Source organism: Caretta caretta, chromosome 7 (genome assembly GCF_965140235.1).
Source record: "Caretta caretta isolate rCarCar2 chromosome 7, rCarCar1.hap1, whole genome shotgun sequence".
Classification (NCBI taxonomy): Eukaryota; Metazoa; Chordata; order Testudines; family Cheloniidae; genus Caretta; species Caretta caretta.
Window position 1 is genome coordinate 61,321,714 of NC_134212.1, and position 14,412 is coordinate 61,336,125.

General features: G+C 46.5%; 1 protein-coding gene across 2 annotated transcripts in view; it reads left to right on the forward strand.

Annotated features, from left to right (window-relative positions):
• The window catches only part of ADAM8 (ADAM metallopeptidase domain 8), a 99,969-nt gene that overhangs the window by 36,809 nt on the left and 48,748 nt on the right, over nucleotides 1-14,412 (forward strand). For both annotated transcript variants that reach the window (XM_048858423.2, XM_048858424.2), the window contains exons 6-7: nucleotides 4,238-4,424; nucleotides 8,693-8,758. In XM_048858423.2, coding sequence (XP_048714380.1) covers nucleotides 4,238-4,424; nucleotides 8,693-8,758 — 253 coding nt within the window. The remainder of the gene's footprint in view (nucleotides 1-4,237; nucleotides 4,425-8,692; nucleotides 8,759-14,412) is intronic.

Here is a 14,412-nt window from a genome sequence, read left to right on the forward strand (position 1 = left end):
CTATCTGGTTGGAATCCTGGTGCATCTAGTCTGGTCTCTCGCCTCCCTTCCATACTGGATTGAATCAGTTGTGCGGGTGATCTAGTCCAGTTTTCTGCCACCATTTCAGGTCAATATGGATACTGCAGATGTTCAGGTTCATCATTCCCCTTTCTAATTGTACCATGGTGGTCGTGGAGCACAGCCCAGCAGGAATTTCTTCCTGCTGTGTGCAGTGATTTAGCTTCCGCCCGAAAACATGATTCCCCTCATCATTGTCTTAGCTTCTCTGAGAACAAATCATGTGAGTGGTCAAGGAATTACCCAGCTCTTTTACTCGATGCACCATTGGCGCCTCTGGCCCCTGAGGCCATGGGTCTCTCACACTTACAAATAAATTGGTTAGTCTCTAAGGTGCCACAAGTACTCCTTTTCTTTTCACACTTCATGGTGTGCAGTAGCTGTTTCACTCATTAGCTCTATATGTGCTGCCCTTTCATCAAGGGCAAAGGAGGGGCCGTTTTCACTGTGTCCTTCATTATCACATAACAGCCCTGGAGGCTTCCTGCTGTTAGCCCCTTCCTCCTACCACCTCCCCCTCAGGTAGCACAGTTAGTCCGGTTTTATGTTAACAGTATCATGTGAAGCATCTTATGTTACATCTTTTAAGATTGCAGCTGACCTGTGAATAGCTTGTCAGCAGGCAATACTCATAGGGTAGAGAAGATCTGTTTCCCCTAATTAGACCCAATGAAGTTCCAGTTATCCTGCTTTGTCCTTAATCAGACCTTCCCCTCAGCTGGCTTGGTGCTGAGAGGAGGCTACTGCTCTGGGGCTGACAGATAGTCATGCATGTCTTGCTCCATCTCCAGGGGATGGGTCTGTCTTTGCGATACACTGGGCCTCACACTTTCCTCCCTCCAGAGTCCTTGGGTGATGCTGTCGAGACCTGGTGATTTACTGCACTCAAATCTCTCCAGTTGCCCCATAACTCCCCTGCTAGAGACTTTGATCTCTGCCAAGAACATGCTCTGATTTCCTGTGACCAGTGCCCCAAAAGGGGCATTTCTCTTTTGATGAAGTGATGAACAATGCCCTGGCATTGCCCTTTCCCCACCTTTCTATTGCCCTCTCCTCCCATGGGGGCCCTAGATGACTCTTAGTCATGCTTCTTGCATTCATATGTAGTTGAACCCAAGATGGCCCAAGGAGATGAGCTTTGGAGATGTCAGACAAAGGTACAGGGGCTGGGTTGAGATAAACCTGGCTCAGGTTTGGGTTTGGATTGGATGGAGCTACAGTTCAATGAGCTGTTCTCATGAGATCATGGCCCAAATTGGGAAACCTCATAAGATCAGCCATTCTTGTGGGTCTGCCACGAGGTGGGCCCCATCTGAACTGGATCTAGGAAACAGGCTCTGCTATTTGAGGATTCTCTGTGGAATCATAGCCATAGACACTGCTGTGAATCAGACTGGAGCCTCCAACACCACAACATTCACTGAGGTTTGGATTCCATCCTTTGGTTTCAGTCCCTCTCCCCTGTTGTGCATAAATGGTAAAGTGTCCCCCTTGAGGCAGGGGAGAAGAAGAGAGACCCTCCTTGCTGCGCACACTGCTCTGTAGCCTGGGAAAGATGCACTGAGCTAAATGCTTATAAGTTCTACTCCCAGCTTCTTTAACTGCTCTAGTTATTTCTGTGTTCTTCACAACTCATGTGCCTACCTCAGAGGTAGCAGCTATCCTTCACCTATTTTACAGAGAATGTAACTGAGAGGCTGGGTGAATTTTCCACAAGCAGAGCTGGAAATAGACTCCTACCTAGACTTTAAGGTCAGAAGGGACCATCCTGAACATCTAGTCTGACCTTCTGCACATCGCAGGCCACAGAACCTCACCCACCCACTTCTGTAACAGACCCCTAACCCCTGGCTGAGTTACTGAATTACTCAGATCATGGTTTAGCGACCTGCAGTTACAGAGAGTTCACCATTTACACTAGACAGACACGGGGTTGTGAGGCTGCTACTGTCTCCGTGCTAATGTGCATTTTCCTTTCGTTCAAGTGGCCGCAGCTCAGGCTTTTCCCACATTCAGTCCCTGCAGGTGGCTACACTTGAGTACTATAATGTCTTTAGCTGCTTTACCACACTCTGATCCCAGAGCCAGGAAGGGCCAGACTGCCTTGGCATGTATGTGGCCTGCTGAAGTCCTAATTATACATATATGGATGAACTGGTAACCTCCAGGGACATGTGATGATTGTGCTATTCCCTGGCTGAGAGAGGGGCTCTAGCCATGTGAAAAAATGACTGCATTCTCCCTGTAGTGAGGCTCTCCCACCCTACACTGTAGCCAGACAGCACCGAGCTGCTCAAGCGCAGTGGGTCAGTCTATGTCACTGGATTTGTTTGGAGGCAAGGAGAGAGCGGAAGAGACACGCTGTAGCCTGGTGGTAGCAGAGGGGAACCTTGGCACTGACGAGATGCAAGTGCCTCAAGCCCTGGCTGAGGAGCTTCTGAACCTGCCCCTCTGGTTACCTGCATGAATGCAGTGAGCACCTTCTCTGTAGCCTGTCCATTTCTAATATATTTGTTTTTGAGATGAGGTGACCAGAACTGCACACAATATTCAAAGTGTGGGTGTATCATGGATTTATATGGCAGCATTCCGATATTTTCTGTCTTATTATCTATCCTTTTCCTAATGGTTCATAACATTCTGTTCGCTTTTTTGACTGCCGCTGCATAGTGAGTGAATGTTTTCAGGGAACTATCCATGATGCATCCCTTAATACAGTACATGACCTATTGTGCCTTATTTATAATGCTTAACCTTGAAAGTTAGATGTTTTTCCCCTGATTCTTTCTTTTTACAGAAAAACAGCCTTTAACACAGTTTTGATAGAGGCTCAGGGATTCAGTATATTTATTTTTTATTTAAATGTTTTAGAGATTCTACTAAGTTTAGCCTTAACATATTTTGTATTACATTTAAATTTCATTTTAAACAGGTTTAGTTTTACAAAGAAAAATATATTACAATTTAAAATAACAAAATAAAAAAATCCTGTTTAAATTAAAAAGATTCTCCACCCTGCAGTGAAATCAGACCTCCTTTCAGTTTGTCTGAAAAACAATCTTCAAGTGCCACACATGATTGCCACAAGTGCCCTGCTCTCTGGAAGGTACTTGGCAGCACAGGGCTGACAGGCTCTGGAGAGCAGCTCATTTTCCTATTTTCCTAAGGGAAAAGTAATCCCAAATCACTCATTTCACCTCCAAAGTATACCCCCAGAGTCTCTTAGGAGACAGCCCCATTGTGCAGTCACCCTCTCATTGGTGGCAGGGAATGTGTCTGGGAGCAGCAGGAAGGCAGGATTGTGGGGTCAGGCCATATGGTTTTATCATTAGCCTCTATACTTGGTAACTCTGTAAAGGAATTGAAGGGACAAAGAACCATGGCACGGAGGTTCAAAGTAGGAACTATCCTGTCCTTCCCTACTGGCCACCTATGCTACAGTGACAGGACCTGGGTATCTATTAGGGACTGCCCTGCCCTGCCTTGCCTCTTCCCCACATTACAGGGACAGATCCTGGCTGAATTTGGCAGGGCCAGGTTTGCTTCTTTCTCCCTAAATGGCATTTGACATGGAGAAACAGTCATTGAGAGCCCAGGCTGGCCCTGAATTCAGAGCAGGGAATTCTGTTTAGATTTTCCTTTTGAAAAGATCCCAGATTGATATACGTGGCCTGTCAAGGGCCAGGCTGCCATGGCCTGTCCATGACCTTGCCAAGGGCCAGGCTGCCATGGCCTGTACGTGGTCTGCCGAAGTCCTGATTACACATATATGCATGAACTGTTAACCTCCAGGTACATGTGAGGAGTGTGCAGTTCCGTGGCTGAGAGAGGGGCTCTAGCCAGGTGAAAAAATGACTGCGTTCTCCTTGTAATGTGACCACCCTACACTGCAGCCAGACAGCACCCAGCCTCTCAAGTGCAGTGGGTCAGCCTATGTCACTTCTTATGCTAAACAATCTGTTCAAATCTTGTATTTAGCAGTGACACTTTGAGTTAGTTTCCCAGACCTGAAGAAGAGCTCTGTTTAAGCTTGAAAGCTTGTTTCTCTCACCAACAGAAGTTAGTCTAATAAAAGATATTACCTCCCCCACCTTGTGTTTCCTCTGCGAATGTGTGTGAAACCCTTTCTCTGATCGGATACCGGACACCGATTCATGTTGCCCCCATCTCTTTGCAGTGGATTTTTCTGGGCCGATCAAACAGTCTATTTAATTGAGCCGTTGGGAGGTGATGATAAGGGGGAGCATGCGGTGTACCGAGCGGATCACCTGAGAGTGAAGCGTGGGACCTGCGGAGATGCCAATGTCACTTTGGAATACGACCATGAACCGAAAGTTGCTGCCGCAATGAAGCCCCATCACTGGGTAGGAAATCACCCTGTTCCTCTGTGTTGTAGTTTTAATTTGTAGGAATGTAGGGCCTGATCCAAAGCCCAATGAGGTCAGTGCGAGTCTTTCCATTGACTTTGCTGGGCCTTCGATCGGGTCCCTAGCACAGTGCCTGATTGCAAAGGTTCTGCACGCACTTGCTGGGGGCCTGCAAGGAGCTGGCTGGTCACACAGTACCAGCATCTCCTCCTCATTTCCAAGGGATACTGAAAGGAGGAGCACATAGACACGGGCTGAGGAGATTTCAAAAAGGCTAAGGCATTTCTCACACTTCAGATACTTCACTGCCTCCTAAGTGGAAAGTCTGGCTGTGAGCAATTGCTGTAGTTGTCCCTGGGATGTCAAGGCCCCAGCATTGGGTTCAGGAGACCCAGATTCAGTTCTCTCCTGCACCACAGACTCCCTGTGTGACTTAGGTAACTCACATAGTCTGTCTTTCCCTCCCTTCCCGTCCTCTCTGACCTGGACAAATGCAGGCCTGGCTGCAAAGGCAATCCTCATTTCATTGCCGCCTCCCCTTTCCCACCATATCAAACACAGACTGCATGTCTTTACCTTTGAGATCCTCCAAGGCTTAGCCTGACCCATTAATGACTGCTGCTTAAAGCAGCTAGTTCTGGAACCCACAAGGGGAGAGGCGATTCTTGATTTAGTCCTAAATGGAGCACAGAATTTGATCCAAGGGGTGACTATAGCTGAACTTGGTAATAGCAACCATGATGTAATTATATTTAACATCCTTGGGGGGTGGGGGAAGAAGTACCAAAGAAACTCACCACAGTTGCATTTAAACTTCAGAGAGGGGAACTACACAAAAATGAAGAAGCAAGTTAAATGGAAATTAAAAGGAGCAGTCACAAGAGTGAAATGCCTGCCAGTTGAATGGAAACTTTTCAAAATCACCAAAATAAAGGCACAAATAAATGAGTACCCCAAATAAAAAGAATAGTAAGAGGACCAAAAAAATGCCAGCATGGTTAAGCAACTGTGTAAAAGAGATGGTTGGAGAGAAATAGCATCCTTTAACAACTGAAAGTCAAATCCCACTGAGGGAAATAGAAAGAAGCATAAAATATGTCAAGTCAAGTGTAAAAGTATAATTAGGCAGGCCAAAAAAGAATTTGAAGAGCACCGAGCAAAAGACACAAAAACTAACAGCAAATTTTTTTAAGTACACCAGAAGCAGGAAGCCTGCCAAACAATCGGTGGGGCCCCTGGATGATCAAGGTACTAAAGGAGCGCTCAAAGAAGACAAGGTCATTGCAGAGAAGCTAAATGAATTCTTTGCATCAGTCTTCACAGTGGAGGATGTGAGGGACATTCCCTCACCTGAGCCATTCTTCTTAGGTGACAAATCTTAGAAACTGTCCCAGACTGAGATATGAATAGAGGAAGTATTGGAATAAATTGATAAATTAAACAGTAATATGTCACCAGGACCAGATGGAATCCACCCACAAGTTCTGAAGGAACTCAAATATGAAATTGCAGAACTACTAACTGTGGTGTGTAACCTATCACTTAAATCAGCTTCTGTACCAGATGACAGGATGATAACTAATGTGATGCCAATTTTTAAAAAGAGACTTCAGAAGTGATCCTGATAATTACAGGTCAGTAAGCCTAACTTCAGTACCTGGCAAACTGATTGAAACTATAGTAAAGAAGAATTATCAAACACATAGATGAACATGATTTGTTGAGGAAGAGTCAACTTGGCTTTTGTAAAGGGAAATCATGCCTCACCAATGTATTAGAATTCTCTTGAGAGGGTCAACAAACATGTGAACAAGGTGGTCCAGTGGATATAATGTAGTTGGACTTTCAGAAAGCCTTTGAGAAGGTCCCTCAACAAAGGCTCTTAAGTAAATTAAGCAATCATGGGGTAAGAGGGAAGGTCCTCTCATGGACCAGTAACTGGTTAAAGGACAGATAATAAAGGGTAGGAATAAATGGCTAGTTTACAGAATGGAGAAGGGTAAATAGCAGAGTCCCCCAGGGATCCGTACTGGATCAGTGTGTTCAACATATTCCTAAATGATCTAGAAAAAGGGGTAAACAGTTTGCAGGTGACACAAAACTACTCAAGATACTAAAATCCAAAGCAGATTGTGAAGAGTTCCAAGGAGATCTCATAAAACTGGATGACTGAGCAACAAAATGGCAGATGAAATTCATTGTTGATGAACGCAAAGTAATCATATTGGAAAACATAATCCTAACTATATATACAAAATGATGGGGTTTAAATCAACAGTTACCAGCTGAAAACATCAACTCAATGTGGAGTGACAGTCAAAAAAGCTAACAATGTTGGGAACCATTAGGAAAGGGGTAGATAATAAAACAGTAAATATGATAATGCCACTATATTAATCCATGGTATGCCCACACCTTGAATACTGCATACAGTTCTGGTCGCTCCACCTCAAAAAAAAATGATTAGAAATGGAAAAGGTACAGAGAAGGACAACAAAAATGATTGGGGGTATGGGACAGTGTCCACATGAGGAGAGATTAAAAAGACTGGGGTTGTTCAACTTGGAAAAGAGCTGACTAATGGGGGATATAATAGAGGTCTGTAAAATCATGAATGGTTTGGAGAAAGTAAATAAGGAAGTGTTATTTACCAGTTCAAGTAACACACGAACTGGGGTCACCCAATGAAATTTATTAATAGGCAGCAGGCTTAAAATGAACTTCACACAACACAGTCAACTTGTGGAACTCATTGCCAGGTGATGTTTTGAAGGCCAAAAGTATAACTGGGTTCAAAAAAGAATTAGGTAAATTCATAGATGATCGGCCCACGAATGGCTATTAGACAAGATGGTCAGGGATGCAACCCCATGCTCTGGGTATCCTAAGCCTCTGACTGCCAGTTGCTGGGACTGGACGACAGGGAATGGATCACTTGATGATTGCCCTGTTTTGTTTATTCTCTTGGAAGCATCTGGCACTGGTCACTGTTGGACGACAGGATACTGGGCTAGATGGACCATTGGTCTTGACTCATTGTGGCCATTCTTATATTTACCCTACAGATTTCCTTTCCTGCATTACTGAGCTGTCAGCCCTGCCTCTGTTCTGCCAGAGACGCCAACCTGCCATGTCCATTAGTCCTGTTTCCCTGGAGATACCGCCATGCTCTCTGCCATGCTTCCCCCATATACAGGAGTTGCCCTTGTCAAAGTCCCCAGAGTTACTACGTTGTCCTACTTCAAATCCCTGCAGTTGCCTTCCGCTATGACATGCGCAAAACACCCGGGAGCAGTGGCTTGGCAGTGGGTGTGCTAGGTGGCTTCCCTCCTACCTTGTCCTTCCCCTTCCCTTGGTTTGTTGATTTTTCTCCCCCGGATTGTGAGGTCTTCGTGCAGGGATTGCCCTTTTATTGCCAGTGTGTGCAGCATCCATCGCTGGTGCCATGACCCAGACTGAGGGGCCAGGTGCTATCGTGATGCAGATAGTCCATAAAAAGACATTCCACTTCAAAATGCCGTGTGTTTTCTATTGACAGCTCCCACCTGCACCACAGAGGAGGCTGGAGGTGGGATCAGTTGGGGTTTTGGGCTCCTGGGAGGCAGTTTGGGTTGATAGGGTAAGGACGTTGGGCAAGTGTTTCTGATTAAATGATCAGCAGTGACACGATTAATTATCTTTGCATTTAAATTTACATTCCAACTGCTTTCCCTGGGTTTCAGAGTTACAATCCATTGAGCTGGGCCCTCTCTGAGCTATTGTTTCAGGCTCCGTGCAAGTGTCATTCCCCATAATTTAGCTTATTGTTTTAGCATCCCCTGGGAATTGTATAGAAAGAGTTTATATGGAAGTATTTGCAGTACAAGCCCCAGAACTGTTAGCCCATGGACTTTGAGAAAATTCATTCTAATACACTAAGTTACTGTATATTGAACCACTAGTGAAAGAAACAAGAAACTTGGGACTGCTCATGAATGATATGTACCCCTTGAGCCAAACCATATTGACCATTGGGTTTGTGGCTGTTTGGGAACTTGGGACACTTCTTCTGCAGTTTAGAGTGGGAGGCAGAAGTTATAAAGCAAACCAGCACCAACAAGTTTAGCAGCTAAAATAAGTCACCCAGAAACAGGTAGGCCATGTTCCAGAATACAACACGTATGAAGGAAGGTGTCCCTGTGAGAACATGGCTCGTGCGCTGCTTGTGCTCAGAACTATCAGAGATGGAATTCAAATCCTGCATGGCATTTGCTTTTGACTTTCAGAAATCGGCTCCATTTCAGAAAGGGACCAGATATGTGGAGTTGGTCTTGGTCGTGGACAATGCGGAGGTAAGGGGAACAGGCTGAGACCAGCATTTCATTCTCCACTGCTGTCATGTACTACTTGTATACGGTAGGTTACAAGACTGCAATTAGCAGGTCTGGTTTCTGTACCAGATATGGACTTGCTATAGAGTTTCCCTCCCAGAGACACCAGAGCGATTCAGTACAAGAACCTTCAATGCACTGCCAGGAAATGGCTGTTGTGAGCTTATGTAAGGTATGTTATAGATGCCACCACTTGTGGCTGAACAATACAATATAGTTTACCATTCCATTACATCTCCCCCTTTAACTTCTACATTCCTTCCATTACAATATTTACACTATCACACTGTCTTTGAAGTTCAGTACGGATCAGTGTCTTTGAATTGTACTTTTTTTCTAATTACACAACCTGAACGTGTAATAACATGGTCATTTGGCTGTCCATGAGTTGTGACGACTGTCTCTTGTCTGTTTGGAATCTGTGAGTCATCATCGTCTTGTTCTGCATCTGCTATCTATAGAGTTTGTTCTGTTGATTGTTATTTCTGAGGAATAAATTGGAGATGTCGATATTTTCTGAGGAACTCTCCACTGTTGGTCTCGATCACATATGATCTGGGCAATGAGTTCTTTTCCTTTATAACAGCTGGAGCTTTTCTGCATCCAGCTTGACACAAACATGGTCACCAGGGTCTAGACCTGGCAGTTCCCTAACTGAGTGACATCTGTTATAAAAATGTTTGTAAGCTTTTTTTGCCTTTTTATCTGATTTGGCTACTCTCTTCATGTCTGGATACATTCTTTTCCAAAGTTGGACCAGTAGTTCTGTGTTATCTTCCCATCAGGAGTTGTGTTGGACTATATGTTGTCAGTGTTGATCTGTAACTCAGAAGAATAAGAAATGAATATTCCTGCTGTATTATTTTCTTGGCTGTCCATACAACTTTTTCAGCCTCTCCATTCGCTTGTGGGTAAAGCAGCTGCTAGTAATGGGATCAAAATCTTATTTCATTTGGAATTACTTAAATTCTGCTGCGGTGAATTGTGGTCTGTTGTCTACCACTAGTTGTTCTGGAATACCAAAATGAGCGAAAGTGGACTTCAGTTTCTCTATAACACTGCAACATGTTATGTCTTCCAAGTGCGTTATTTCTATATACTTGGAAAAATATTCCATGATGACAAGGTAATGCTGTCTTCTGAATTTGCATAAATCTGCAGCTAGTCTCTTCCAAGGTCTGTCTGGCAGAGGTGTTGTTATTAAAGGTACTTTGTCTTAGTTCTGAAATGTTCACTTGCAGATATTTTATTCTTTATGTCCTTGCTGATGCACAGCCACCACACTGGTTGGCCCATTCACAGCATTTAGTTAATTCTTGATGTCCTTCATGGATGAGGTTTAGGATTTCTCCTGTCATTTCGTTTGGAATTGCAATGCAATTCCCTTTAATCATTGTGACATACCAGGGCACAATCCAGACCAGTGAGCAGCTGTGTCATCCCTGCCCTGCAACGTTGGATGCCCTACAATGCCCTGCTAAAGGAGCTCCCACCTGGGTCTCCCACAAATAGCCCTCCAGCATGCAAGTCACACCCCTAGTGTCTGTGTGCAATTGTAGCCTGCCTGCCACACTCTGTCTCTCACCAGCCTTGTGTCTGTAGCCTGTCCCCTGGCTATGTGAGGTGGAGCCATCGTGACCCCTCTCAGTTCCTTCTCACCACCTGTTGGGTGGAGTGGGAGCTCTGTGTGGTTGTAGTCTAACAACTTTGCATTTATCCTTTCTTAGCCTAGTTTGTTGTACAATTAGTCAGTTAGTGTTTGTTAGTAAACTAAAAAAAAGAAGAAAGCCATAGAATGTAGGGGTAGTGCTCTCTGGTGATGCCCTCACAGGGGTTCAAGCGCTGCCCTTCATGTGGAGTGGCGATCCCTAAGAATGCCCCCCCTCCACACACACACACAGTGCTTGCTCTGCCTTGGCAAAGCCCACCTTTAAAAGTGCTGTTCGATCTGTAGATCATTTAAAAAGAAGACTCAGGTGTCATGGGGCCTTTGCCGCAACAGCACCTGCTTGAACAGGCCGTGTAGCCTGACCCAGCACTGAGGCCCTCCTCTGGCCACAGATCACCTTCCAGTTTGGAAAATGCTGCTGCTGCTGCTTGCTTCAGGGCAGGCGCCTCTCCAATGAGGCGCAGAAGCTGTTCTCCATCGTTGGCCCAAAAGAAGAGCTCTCATAAGACCAACCATGAGTGCTCCAGGTCGTGGGGTGACTCTTCTGCCTCCCCTAAGAGCTCAGGCTGGGCGGGACTGGCTCCAGCACACAGGATGGTGCGGCACCAAGTAGGGAGGGCAGAAACCCTGTTCCGTCAACTCTGGCTCTGGCCGCCCGGCATCTGTTGAGTCTGGTGCTGATAGGAGCAATACCAGTAACCACTATGTTTGTGACATCGGCATACCAGGCTTCAGTGGACCTACTCTGCATTTCAGTCCCATCCTTACTGCTGGTCCAAGACTTTGCAAGACTGGCGCCTTCAGTAGCTCCATAGATGGAGCATGCCTCTGAACCGTTGGGCCCCTCGGCACTGCACTTAGATGCACCGTCTCAGTCGTTGGGATGGGAACGGCACCAAAGTCAATATGGGGTACCTCAGTACTGATACCCTCCTCAGCACTGGTGCAATCAATGCCACAGGTGCGTCCATGGCGGTTGTCACCATGCTCGACATCTAGGCACTCAGGTGCTCCAGTGCCACTGTTTCCTCTCCAACCTTGCTTTTGGCGCTGATATATTTGGTATTAGTGATACCGGCTTCATCGGGAACACAGAGTCCAATCTCATTCTGGTCGATGGATGAGCCGGATCACCTTTTGGTTCCCTCAGGGTTGCTTTGCCTCTGTCCCCTAGATCCCAGGGCTCCTCCACTTCAGAGTCAGGATTATCATCCTCCCACTCCCTTTTGCCTGAGGAGGACTGAAGGCCACCAGTGGAGCAGTATGGCTACCAGGGTTGGCATGTGCCCTGAGGCTGGGATGGAGGCCCCTGGCCTGGTGCCTACTGGCCACCAATGCCTTACCCATACCAGGGGCCCCCTGGCCTCAGTGGGACACTCTTCTCTCCTGGAGGTCTCATTCGTCGTCCCAGTCAAAGGTGAGATCACCCATCTGCTCTGCGTTGGTGGCTGCAGATCAGCCACAGGCTCAAGCTCCCACGTCTCCCGGTCCTCTGGAGCCTTTGGACTTTCCCAGTCCGGATATGTTATCCCAGGAGCAGGACCCAGCTGTGGCTCAGCCAAGGTCCTCATCCCTGTACAAGATGGTGCTGCTGGGTTCATCCTCCCCTTCCACCCCAGAGAGCTTTAAGGCATACTAGCACCTTTTACACTAGGTGGCTTCATCCCTGGGTATTCAAGTGGAGTTTCTCCAGGAGAATACCCACAAACTCGTGGACAATTATCCGCCCTCTGATCCTGGGAAGGTGCCACCCCATAAATGATGCACTCCCCAGTAAATGATGCAGTTCTCAAACCTGTGAGAGACATTTGGGGTACTCTTGCCTCAGTATCACTGGTGGCTAAGTGCTTGGAGAAGCGCTATTTCATGCCTGCACTGGGATATGAAGGGTTCTATTCCCATCTGGTCCCAAACTCCCTGATGGTCATGGCAATGAATGACAGAGCCCAGCAGGGCTGGTTCAAGTCCACATCAAAGGACAGAGACTCTAAGCGGCTGGACCTTTTGGGCAGAAAGATATATACCTCATTGTCACTAGATGACGATCGCGAATCAGCAAATTTTGCTGTCCAGATATACTTTCTCATTCGGTTTCAGAGTAACAGCCGTGTTAGTCTGTATTCGCAAAAAGAAAAGGAGTACTTGTGGCACCTTAGAGACTAACCAATTTATCTGAGCATAAGCTTTCGTGAGAAAGCTTATGCTCAGATAAATTGGTTAGTCTCTAAGGTGCCACAAGTACTCCTTTTCTTTTTTCTCAATCGGTTGGCTGTGTCCCCCTATGTTTTCTCAGCGTGGGGCATCCTCACGATCAATCTATTTGCGATGAGAGAAAACAGGAAGTGTTGTCTTTTCTGCTGTCAGTTGTGGGGGACCCAGCCCGGGCTCGCTCTCTGATGCCTTCCACTGCCGCTGGCAGTCGACTACACGCCTTCCCTCCAGTTCCAATTGTTCCTAAGGTCATCACCAACCTCAAGGAGGATTGAGCCAGACTCATCCTGATCACGCCAGCATGGCCGAGACAGTGCTGGTTCTCAGACGTCCTCGCTCTGTCTGCCCAGCCTCCCATGCTGCTTCTTCTCCGCCCTAACCTCCTCACAGAGGGCCATGGCCGCACCCTGCATCTGGCAATCAGCTCCCTGCACTTTATGGCATGGATGCTGCATGGCTGAATGAGGAGGAAGAGCATTGCTTAAAGGCTGTCCAGCAGGTCCTACTTATCAGCAGGAAGTCTTCCACTTTACTAAGTAGGCCATCCTAGTGGGAGAGGTTTTCTGTGTGGTCCTCAGTCTGCAGGACCCATCTGGTGGGGTCTTCCATCCAGGACATCTTAAAGTACCTGCCACACCTTAGAAATTGGGCTGGGCACTCAGTTACCTGAGAGTGCACTTGGCAGCAATATCAGCATTTTATCTCCCCCCCCCCCCCCCCCATCCAAGGGAAATCGTTTTTTTCCAATGCTATGGTGACAAGGTTTCTCCAGTCCGAGAGACAGCCCCCCTTTGGGACCTGACCATTGTTTTAGCAGCTCTGAAGAGGCCTCAATTTGAGCATTTTGCATCCTGTCTTCTGCTCCTCTTGTCTCAGAAAATTGCGTTCTTGATAGCCATTACCTCTGCCAGGAGGGTGGATGAATTGAATGCCCTGATGGCGGGGTCCCCCTACATGCAGTTCTCCAGGGACAAGATAACACTCCGACCACACCCTAAGTTCTTATCCAAATTGGTCTCTTAATTTCATTTGAGCCAGGCTGTGTGTTTTCCTGTGTTCTTCCCTAATCCACATTGCTTCCGGAGGAGCAGTGCCTCCATATGTTAGACATGAGATGGTGTCTATCCTTTTACCTGAACAGAACTGAACTGTCTCATGCTTCGCCTCACCTGTTCTTGTCATATGTGGACCGTATGAAAGGACAAGTGGTCTGTGCACAGGCCATCTCCAGAAGGATAACATTTTGTATCAGGACTGCGTATGAAATAGCACCAGCAACGCCTCCTCAGCAGATATGAGCTCATTCGACAAGAGCACAGGCAGTGTTGGTAGCGTTCCTTAATGACATTTTCATATTAGACATTTGCAGGGCAGCCACATGATCATCCATCCATACATTTACAGACCATTATGCTATCACTACATCTTCCTGAGCAGACACTAGTGCAGTGGTTCTCAAACTTTTGTACCAGTGACCCCTTTCACACAGCAAGCCTCTGAGTGCGACCCCCCCCCTTATAAATTAAAAACACTTTTTTATACATATTTAACACCATTATAAATGTTGGAGGCTAAGCGGAGTTTGAGGTGGAGGTTGACAGCTCGCGACCCCCCATGTAATAGCCTCGTAACCCTCTGAGGGCTCCCGACTCCTGGTTTGAGAAGCCCTGCACTAATGTCAGAGCAGTCCTGCGATCCTTACTCTGATATATTTCAAGCCCCACCTCCTACAGGG